Source organism: Dioscorea cayenensis, chromosome 10 (assembly GCF_009730915.1).
Source record: "Dioscorea cayenensis subsp. rotundata cultivar TDr96_F1 chromosome 10, TDr96_F1_v2_PseudoChromosome.rev07_lg8_w22 25.fasta, whole genome shotgun sequence".
Lineage (NCBI taxonomy): Eukaryota > Viridiplantae > Streptophyta > Magnoliopsida > Dioscoreales > Dioscoreaceae > Dioscorea > Dioscorea cayenensis.
Window position 1 is genome coordinate 5,787,868 of NC_052480.1, and position 11,481 is coordinate 5,799,348.

Sequence of the window (11,481 nt, forward strand, 5' to 3'; positions counted from 1 at the left end):
TTTACCAAAACAGGTTTAACAGTCTGTGCAGCCTCCTATAATTCAATATTTTAACTAAAAAAGTCTACTTATATTTTATTTAAATTTCATTTAAGTGTTAAACGTTTTTGCCCTAACATTTGAATATTTTTATGAGCTTAAATTGAAAGTTCATTTTCGATCTAAATAATTACTGTTAATAATTTTTTGACAACTTTATGCTTATATTTAACATTTGGACAAATGCGAGGTCGGAAGGAGGGTAGACAAGAAAAGAATAAATTTTTCTTATTAGAATTTTTAACACAATATAGTCATACTTTAGGTAAACAACCCGCATTAACAATTATACATTGCTAATCGTACACTTAATTTTTTTACCTATAATATTTTATTTTGGTGCACATCGTGTTTTGTTTTCAATAAAAATACACAAAGAAAGGATTAAGGGTCTTCAAACCAAATTAAAACCTCCCCTATTTGGTTAAAATAAATTAACCAAGGACTAAAGTAATTACCAAGACAGGCATCTAATTCGTTTCAAAAAGCAAGTAGCCATCTAAATGCTCCATGAAATGATGCCTATGTGACATTCAAATCAAAAACAACTTAGAAATTGTGAAGAGTTGAGCACACACCACATTGCATTTGTTCACATATCCTCAACTGTGAAAGTTTCACTTCGATTGGACTATTAATCAAATGATCACAAAAGTTCAATGCTAAAAAGCCTCAAAATTTTTGGTCAATGACCTCGCCAGCAACAATGAGAAGTAAATTAAAATCCATTTAGATCTAGTGAATTTTAAAGTGAAATCAAAAGCGTTGCCGGTCAGATGGGATTAGTTAAAAGCCTTTCACTGCCTCCGACCTCTGCCTTTCTTGGAAGCTAACTGCTCCGCTTGTTCCTTGCCTGATGCGCGGATATATCCAGCTGTGCAAAAGGTAAAACATAATCTCGGTATTAATCAACAATAATGGCCAATGACTTGATCAAAATACCAAGGGAACGTAAACCATTCGAAATGAAGGAAGTGATCAATATCTATAAGAAAATTACGAAAACTGAGTTTTACCGTCAGGGCCTCGAGCCATCAGAGTGAAAAAGATGTTATTCAGTTTCTCCATCTTCTTTACATCTTGGGCCTGGTCCGTCTTAAACTTCAGGCACTATAACCATACACTTCTCATTATGACCAATTCATCATATCAACATGAGAACAATGATGAGTGATTTTGGAAACTTTGGGATTATAAATGGCGAATGCATTATTCAAATAGAGAATATTTCTTACTTTAGAAAAAGAATTTCAACCGCAAAACTTTATTATGTAAATCAAGGATGCCAAAATACACGAGGGAAAAGTAATATTAATATTATTAAAAAAAAAAAATGTCAGCTAATGTCCACTAACATTATAAAGGGTCCACATTTATCAGACCAAGATAAATTTCCTGCAAAAAAAATCCATTTAATTTCAAACACACCCACACACAGTTACTGCTATCTGATGTCTGATTAGTAGATGAATAATGTAATCCTTTTGTAAATATGTATTCCTTGAATCCATAATTAGCCAGCTGACATAGCAATGAATCATGTCTCCTTAAGTACACTCACTAGATATGAGAGTGTTACAAAAGCAAAAGACAGAGGCTTTCCAAAAAAAACAAAAATAAAACCCAACTGTGGCAATGCAATCACGGTCAAAAGATGAGGTTTATCACCTGAAAGTTCACAATGATGAAAAAGGTCAATTAGAGTTCGGGTTACTGAGTACAATTGGAATAAAAAGTCTATTTACCAACCGGAATTTTATAGACACTTAATAGAAGAAAAACCCTTACAGAATAAATTTAAGGATTTGTAAACAAGGCTATTTTCCATTCTCATAAGCACCCGTTAAAAGATACAAAACGCCTGGCCCAACCAACTGATGCACTTGCCAAGAATAAAATATAATATCAGGTAAAAAAACAATAATAAGCATCTGTTCATATAAATAATCAATTTAGAGAGACACAGAGACTCGAGAACACTTCAATGTGGAAATAAGCTGTGCAAGAAATATGCGTGAAGGTTGCTCCAACTGTTTAAGGTATGCTACAATCAAATAGGAAGCAAGCTTGAAATCAATTCAACCCCACAAAATAGGAGAAAAAGGTGAAGAGGATACAAGAATACTGATCAATTTGAGCATTTTGTTCAATTCATTGGAGGAGAAGTAAGTACATAGGTATTATTGACAACAAAATGAACATTGAGAATTTAGTAAAATTAAACATACAAAAACATATTGAGAATGAAACAAGACAATGAGAAGCTAACAACAATGGATGAGAAGCTAATTTCTAGGAATATAACTAGGCCAATATAAAAAGATCAGTGTATAAAGTCAATAGAAGACCTAGAGGTAACAAAAATCAAAGTTCCAAAATTTGTCTACAAGACCAACATATAATCAAAATAGAAGCACAAAAGAAAAAGGTGATCACGTCTTGTAAAATGGAGCAGGCATAACTAGCCCCATGATTTGAAGTAGATAAATGTGAAAATATACACAAAAAAAAAAGGTCAACGAATGGGAGATTAGCATAAGAAATAAGTAATAAGATGATCAATGACTCGAACATGGGAAGACTTTCAAATGGTGTAACAGAAAATGTTCTTCATATAGCCATAACATGAACCCACAACATTTACAAAGGCATGAAACAAAGCATTCAGCAAGTAAGTGAATAATCTTCCTTATGGATTGACTTCAGGGATCTTACAACCATGAACTCTTTATAAAACTATATCCAATTGCTGAAATTGCAAACAAAAAAATTTTCAAGTAATTCCTTCATGCAACAATGGTTCATATTTTTCTAAGATAAACTAATAAGTTTCTTATAAATCCACAATCTTTATGCCCGCAAAGGTGAGTAAATATTTGGCTTTACTTCGAATTGCACAAAATTCGGAAATGAAACAACCTTAAGCTAAGACTACTTCCCTAGAGTGCCGTTCAGTACGGCCAAGCTCACATGAATATCAAATACAACTAATACAACCAAACAATGCACAAAGAATCCAAACTTGAACATTACATCGAAGTCAAAGGCAACCTAATGCACGTCAAAATGAGCACTCATAATTCATAAATATGTGTACCAAAAACCATACAAAATTTTATCAGCTAATGCAAATATATTCAAGCTCATCCATGCGCATAAACAAGATGAATTATTGCTCCAAAAGGCAATTCAATACCATCAACGCAACAAGAACAATAAGTAATCTCTCCATAAATATATTTAAAAAAAAACATCACAGGTGGAAACAGCGTTTACTCTTGCAAAGAATACAATCAGAATCATCATAACCAAATTGGATAGAGATGCAAAACAAAATACTACAATAGCAGAAGAAATCAATAAAATTTTGGCTAAAAGAGATCAAAGAAACAACAAAATACCTCACGATTGTCAGTGACCTTGAGCACAAGTTTTCCGTCGCAGTGCCTGTACTTCATCACATACCGAGACTGCACAAACACAACCAAAAATCAAGCAAAAGATCAAGAAAAGAATGATCAGAAATCGAAAGGAACACGGAGAAATAAAAAAGGAAACGCACAGATTGGGGATCAGCGCGGAAAAGCTGGATGGATCTCTCGACGAACTCCTCCCAAGAAGCGATGTACACCATCGTGAGCACCGCTCTTCTTCGCCTTCCAATCGGGAGAAAACCGCTCTTCTTCGACTTCTAATTGGGAGAAAACCTAGAAAAAAAAACACCGCCCTTCTTCGCCTTCCAATTTGGAGAAAACCACTCTTCTTCGCCGCCCAATTGGGAGAAAATCTGAAAAAGAAAAACACAAAACACACCGCTCTTCTTCGGCTTCCAATCGGGAGAAAACCTAGAAAAACACCGCTCTTCTTCGCCTTCCAATTTTGGAGAAAACCACTCTTCTTCGCCGCCCAATTGGGAGAAAAATCTAGAAAACACCGCTCTTCTTCGGCTTCCAATCGGGAGAAAACCTAGACAAAAAAACACCGCTCTTCTTCGCCTTCCAATAAGTAGAAAACCTAGACCAAAAAAACAGGTGTTTTTTTTTTTAATGGTGAATGTATGTGTAAGATGGGGTAATAACCTTGAGTGGGTACTTTATTATGCCCAAATTTCACTTTGAGCATCAAATTTTGATTTGTTTTTTTTTTCGGATACCTTATATTTATTTACTTGCACCGAGAGGGCACCAGGGAAAATCCAGTGAGGTTTCTCTTATGTGGCCACCGGAATAGCCACATCAACCCCAAAAATTAATCTCATTTTCCTACGTGGCGTTGACATATCAGTAACTTGATGATGTGGACAAGGTGATGCCACATCGACGTCCACGTCACCGGACACATCAGTTGCCATTAGAAAACCCTCCCGGCCCCATCTCCCGTCCCCACCTTTCCCCCTCCCGCTCTTCTCTGTCTTCCCTCGTTTCCATCGTCACATGCCGCCACCACCTGACTAGGCCGACCAAAGTCCAAGCATTCCACATTTCTTCTCTACACCCACAAACAATATTTCCCTATCTTCCCGCGCAAGTGACGGTGACCGCAGAAGAACAAGTGACAACACTTGACATACATGGACGTCAATTGGGCGATAAGACCTCTGGGGAAGGAACCACCAAGCTATCGTAAGTTTATGAGACAAATATTTTGAAATTAGAAATGTTGATCGAGCATTAGGGTTTCATGTATAGTCTATCTTAAAATAAGATTTAGGGCAAACTAATTGATCATCAATTGATGCCTTGCCCTATTACATGAGATGAAGATAAATCCTAAATTTCATCATTAGTAGTGAATACTAGCAGTATTTTTTTGTTTTTTTATTGCCCTGAAGAACCGAGCACCCTTTTTGGAAGATTCTCACATGGTGTATATTCTCTGGTTTTGGATGTGAGCTATTTATATGTTGTAGAAATGAATTGTTGTATAATTGAAGATACGAGACGTTGGCTTTTTATGGGGAGTATATATATGTTGTCTGTGTATGTGTGAGAAGTCATCAATTCCATTATAAATATAAAAGCACCCACACAAATGGTCCCCACATAGATAAAGAGAAATAGGGGTAATACCTTCAATGAAATTTGGGTATAGTTTAGTACCCACTAAAGATATGAACCTGTAAAGCTTAATTCCAATGAAAACTTGTTAATTATTAGTAGATGTTTGTTACCTTAATTGTCAATGTTATGTTCTCTTAAAATACTACAAAGTTTAATTTCTTAGTTGCAAACTCATATGATACTTATGCAAGTCTGTATGGTTTGTTTTATTTTGTACATTGCAATGTTATGTTCTCATAAAATATGCTAGGCATTTTCATAAGTTGCATATATATATATATATATATACATATGTATTCATGAACAGAAATTAAAGTATCTTCATATACTATTGTAGTTGTATTTGTATTTATTTTAGTGATATGATGCTAGTATAGCTGAGTACAAACAATATTATTAATTGGGTTATACAAACAAATTTATTGATTGGCTAATACAAACAAATTTTTTCAGCGCCCAACAGTGAATACTTCACTATTAAGTTGCAATATACAGATGGTGACGTGCACAAATGGGCCGATCGTAGTCTAGCTGGGTTTGCAGATTATTGTTGCGCGGATAAAATATCTAGATTAGAACTTGTAGACATGGCAAAGGAGATGGGATTAATAGTTGATGGTTGTAGGTTCTGGTGGTTAGACATTAACAACAGCACAATGGGTTTAAGAGAAATAATTAATGATGCAGATGCACTAGCAATGGCAATGACTGTGAATCACACCAAAGTAATAAATTTGTATGCTAAGGTATCATCCTCTGACAGTGGTGCTGTGAAGGTTAATGTTGTTAGGAACAAGAAAGCAGGAAATGCATCAACTGAAAATGTAGACAAAATCATAGAAAAAGATCAGTTGGGTAATGTTGAAGAAAGTGAAGCAGGAAATGTAGAAGGTGGTAATGCAACAGATGAAGAAGCTGATGATGATAAGGAATTAGAAGAGGGCAGTGAGCTGCATGACTCAGAATATAGTTTCAATAGCCAAGAGGAGGGTGAGGAGGAGGGAGTTATTGCTGATAGTGGTTCTGTCCCTATGCATATACCTGTGGTGGATGCTAAATCAGACTATGCTTCATCCGATGACTTGAATTCCTGTTTTTCAACAGATGAGGAACAATTAGAACCAAACAAACCAAAGTATGCAGAATTCACTCAAGACTGTGATATGAAGGATCCCCATTTCAAGATTGGGATGAAATTCTCTAGTTTCAAGCAGTTCAGGGAGGCTGTTAGAAATTATGGTATTAAAAATAGATGTGTTATAAACTTTAGGCCCAATAATAAAAAGAGGTGCAAGGCATATTGCAGGAAAGAATGTCCTTTTTATTTATGGGTTGCACCAATGGTAACTGATAGAAACACAATTCAGATTAAATCAGGTATTTTGAAGCATGAATGTACTCGTGATCACAATGTTCGACATGTCAGTTCACAGTGGATTGCAAAGGAATATATGGACCAATTTCGTGCAGATCCTTCATGGTCAATACCATGAATTATTCAAGCAGTTAAGTCCAATCAAGAAGTTAATATAAGCAGGATCAAAGCTTGGAGGGCTAAGGCCATCGCAAGGAGGTAAGGCTTATATTTTATTACATCTTTATGCTTTTAGTTTCATTTGCTGAAAATTTCCAGTTACAAAGATTGCCATTTTTAGTTGTGCTTGTTGTAACTGACTTGTTTGTACTTTTTGGCCTTTATTTATTTATTTTTTTGCCATGTTCACATGTCTTGTGAAAAGCCTCCTAGATGGTGATGAAAGCTATCAGATGAGAAGATTATATGATTACAGACTTGAACTCATGAGGACACAGCCAAGATCAACAGTGATATTTAAATGCAGTGAAGGGCAATTTGAAGGTATGTATGTTTGCTTGGGGCCTCTAAAATCAGGTTTCTTAACAGGATGCAGGCAGATCATCTCCTTAGATGGGTGTTTTCTGAAGAATTTATTTGGAGGGCAGCTGCTTTTAGCTGTGGGGATAGATGCTAATGATTGCATCTACCCCATAGCATGGGCCGCAGTAGATAGAGAAAACTTTGAGAACTGAAATTGGTTTCTAGAGCTGTTGGCCAATGATTTGGAGATAGTTAACAGCCACCATTGGTGTTTCATGAGCGACAGGCAAAAGGTAATGCATATCCTATTTATGTCCTGCTGATTTAATTTCTTCACCTTTCTATGAAATATTTTTCATCTATGATCTATGTTAAATTCTAATTATGTTTATTTTGTTTTCATGTTTTCCCTTTCTCTTTTCTGTTTAATGGTCCTGGTTTAATAAATAACTTAACCATAGGGCCTTATACCTGCCTTAGAGCAATTATTTCCAAATAGTGAACACAGATATTGTGTACGACACATCCATACAAACTTCAGAAACAGTTTCAAAGGCAAAGTCCTTAAGGACCAAATGTGGAAATGTGTTAGGGCAAGTTATATTCCTGCCTATAATAGGGAAATGGAAATCCTACAAGTTATGTCTCCTGAAGCTCACAGGTTCTTGAAGAATATAGATCCTAAACATTGGTGTAGGGCATACTTCAAACCACAATTTAAATGTGGCATGCTTTTGAATAATTTATGTGAGTGTTTTAATAGTCAGATACTTGATGCTAAAACAAAGGGCATCATTACAATGAATGAAATCATTAGAACAAAGCTATCCCCATTCCCATCTTTTTCTTCATTACCCCCATTCGGTATAATACCCTAATTGGTCCCTCTACTTTTCTCTCTTTTCTCTTTTGGTCTCTCTACTCAGAAATGCTCCCGATTAGTCCCTCTGCTTTTGAGAATATGCCAACTTAGAGAGAAATACTCCCAACTAGTTCCTGTACTTTTGAAAATGGGCCCACTTAGTCCATCTACTTAGTCCTATTTTCAAAAGTAGAGGGACTAGTTGGGAGCATTTCTCTCTATGTGGGCACATTTTCAAAAGTAGAGGGACTAGTCAGAAGCATTTCTGAGTAAAAGGACCAATTAGAGTATTATACCCCCTCCATTCCTATCCACATTCTTATTCCGTCATCCAAACACACCCTAAGAGTCTAGCGGACCAAAACTTAACCAACATCATACTTTATGCTCAGTTCATCCTTACTTTGCTATTCTCCCGAGGGGATTTTTGCCCGAAACTTCTTTAGCCTCTGTGTTTACACATCTTTTTAGGTTGTGTGGTGTCTCTTATATTTGTTCCTTTATTTGTTATTTGTAATTAAACAATCATTTCTGTTTGGTAAACTAGACTGTATTGTAAAAAGAAACTAATAGTACTTCTTGGGACACAAAAGAAATACGACCCTCTCTTACTTACACATAGGAGGTTTATTACTTAATGACCCGTACACCTATGAACCGGGAGAGGTGTTATTGTCCTTCAATGATACACGCTCACCATCACCTATGAGCTCACCTTGCATGGCTTTGAGATTCAATTTCGGATTTCCCAAAACAAACACTGACTCAAAGGATTTGTTATCAATATACTAAGAGAGACCATTGACACTTATACCCATTATATTAGTAAATTTAATTTTTTTATTTTAAATTATATAATATAATTAACATAGGGATAAAATTGAAATAGTCAAACCTGACACCCTACCACTTCGTAACAATAACTATGTCTTCCCGCAACATAATTCATTTGGATTATCACATATTCTTCTTGACAAATATATATATATATATATATATATATATATATATAAAATTAAATTTTGATATATTTTTTTATCTGGACACTATCCTGATAATAACAAATTACTTGTATATGTTTACAGAAAAGTTGTAATTTCATGAACATTCCCTTTTTTTTTTTGCTAAACTTATTTTTATACTCCATTTACTTTGAATTTTATAAGTAAATATTTTTTTTTTATAAAAACATAAAGTAGATATAATTTTTATGACATTATATTAGTAGTCATCCACTTTAAAAAGGGCATGTAACCAAATTTTTCTAATTTTGTTTTTTCACATTAACCAACGGAAACAGCCTAGCATTATTAACAAGCGTTATTATTTAATAAATTTATTTATTTTTGTAGCATCATGTAATCTAGGGCTGTGCATGGTCCAAAACCGGACCAGACCGGTCCAAAACCGGACCGGACCGGTTAAACGGTTTCTTTATTATTGGAGCCGGACGGACTAAAATAACGAGAAAAACGGACCCGGTCCAAACCGTTTTGGACGGGATCCGGTCCCGGTTTGGGACCGTTTTGGACCAATTTGGTCCAATCCGGTTCGATCCCGGTTTTTATGAATTAAAATTAAATTAATAGAATGGTCATTTAATATATAGAGTTAAAAACAAACAATCAGCTTCATTAGCAATAGAAAATTTACATATATATATATATATAGAGAGAGAGTTTAAGGTAAAAATAACTAAGCAGGAGAAGCCTGGGTCCGGTCCGGTTTGGACCCATGATTCCAAAAATTGGAACCGGACGGACCGATCGAACCGGTTTCAAAACCGGACCGGACCGGTTAATAATGAAACCGGTTGGAGCCGGACCGGTGGTTCAAAAAAACCGGCTCGATCCGATTTACTGTTTAACTAGGTTTTTGAATGACTCTAATGTAATCTATTAATTTCTCATGAATAATGTACATCTGCTTGTGCTTAATTTCACTTTTCATACTATCTTCTACCATTCTGTCCAGATAATTATATTTATAATGGATAAATAACTTTTTTTTATAAATATTTCATTATATATATATATACATATTTGGCAAACATGTGCCTTCTCGAAAAGAAAATTATTAAAAAAAATACAGATATGGTTATAGACCAATTACAGTGGTTTAATGAAACTCTAAAGATTTACTCCTGTTGGTCTTTTTTTATTTTTTTATTTTAGAATTTTTTTTTATTTTTTTTTATTTGTCCATTTAATAAATTCATGAAGCATTAAATATTATTTTTTAAAATTCATCATTTATATTTATATTTAATATATTTTTATAATTTTTAATAAATCATATCAATTACATATTTTATTAAATCACATTTTAAATAAAAATAATTTTAAAAAATTAATATAAATTTTATAAATTTTAAATTTTCAACTAAATTTAACTACTTTCATAATCCATGTGAATTGATTAAATTAGACAAGTGAATTAATTAAATTAGACAAGTAAAAAAAGACTAAAGGGCATTCTATTTTAGTCCAAAGTAAATATCTATTATTTGTATGGTACAATGTGGCACAGAAATTCGACCTCATGATTTACTAATAATTTATCTAGTGGTTATTTTATTTAAATATTTAATATAAAAATTTTATTTTATAAATTCTTAAAAATAAAAAGTTATCCAAAAAAAAATACTTTGGAGCGAAATTTTTTTGAAGAGTGAGTGGTGGCGTGGCAGTGAAGAGCACTGACACGCGTCAGTTAAAGCGGGAATGCACAGGATCAGAGAAGGCGGTTGTCGAACAAGTAATGCTATATGAGGCAAAGGAACCACATGAACCAACCACACAACTAATGTGGCCGGTGATGTGGATTTTTTTTAATAATTAAAAAGCCATTGTCACCCACGTGAGTCTTTCTTCTCTCTCTCTCTCTCTCTCTCGTTTGGCTCTCTCTCTCCCTCCCGGCAGGCGCTTCTCTCCCCAGCTCCCGGCCCTGTCCCGGCCGCCACTTTCCTCCGCCGCCTCCCTCCCGACTCCGGACTCAGCTTTCCTCCCGGCTCCCGGACCCGTCCGGTTGTCGCTTCCCTTCCCCGCTCCCGGAGGCCTGCCTCCCTCCCTCGGCCTCCAGCCTCGTCCGGGCCGCGCTTCCCTCCCCACCTCCTGCCCCATCTAAACCGCCATTTCCCTCCCCCACTCCTGGCCCCGTCCCTGTTGCCGTTTCCCTCTCCCGCTCCCGGCCCCGTCCCGGCCGCCATTTCCCTCCCGTGCTCCTGGCCCCCGTCCCGACAGCGGCTTCCTCCTCTGCTCCCGGCCCCGCTCAGGTCTTGGCTTCCCTTCCCTGCTTCTTGCCTCCACTATATTAAAGGTATGATTTATTTCATGTATTGTAATAATTTGTTTGGTTTGTTTGAGTTACTTGGCCTTGTTATGGGAGCACAAACGTTTGGGAAAACCAATTCTTTGTTTGTTGGAATCTGTTTAAAAGCATTATATACATACTACATGAATGATTTAATAGTTTACTCATTTAATTAAGAAATTATGGTTTGGGTTGTGTTACTTATAACTGATTATTGTGGCTAAATAATCCACTCCATTGGACCATAGTTATGAATGAATTAATTGATTTTGTGTACATACTGCTAAAATACATACATAGATGTGTGTTTTAACATTTTTTGAGGTTTTTGTGGTTTTTTTTATTTTTTAATGGTTTTTAAGAATTTTTAT

At 35.4% G+C, this 11,481-nt stretch overlaps 2 protein-coding genes across 2 annotated transcripts; one reads left to right on the forward strand and one right to left on the reverse strand.

Moving 5' to 3' along the window:
- Positions 1-958: 958 nt before the first annotated feature.
- Positions 959-3,920, reverse strand: LOC120270169 (signal recognition particle 9 kDa protein-like). Its single transcript, XM_039277196.1, has 3 exons — positions 3,602-3,920; positions 3,441-3,509; positions 959-1,149 (listed from the first exon to the last, which is right to left on the reverse strand). The coding sequence occupies exons 1-3, from the start codon at positions 3,671-3,673 to the stop codon at positions 1,036-1,038; spliced, it is 255 nt and encodes an 84-aa protein (XP_039133130.1). The 5' UTR covers positions 3,674-3,920; the 3' UTR covers positions 959-1,035.
- A 689-nt stretch (positions 3,921-4,609) lies between these two features.
- LOC120270237 (protein diaphanous homolog 1-like) lies at positions 4,610-11,114 on the forward strand. Its single transcript, XM_039277261.1, has 3 exons — positions 4,610-4,661; positions 5,553-6,338; positions 10,720-11,114. Exons 1-3 carry the CDS (start codon positions 4,610-4,612, stop codon positions 11,112-11,114), a joined length of 1,233 nt encoding a protein of 410 aa, XP_039133195.1.
- Positions 11,115-11,481: the final 367 nt, after the last annotated feature.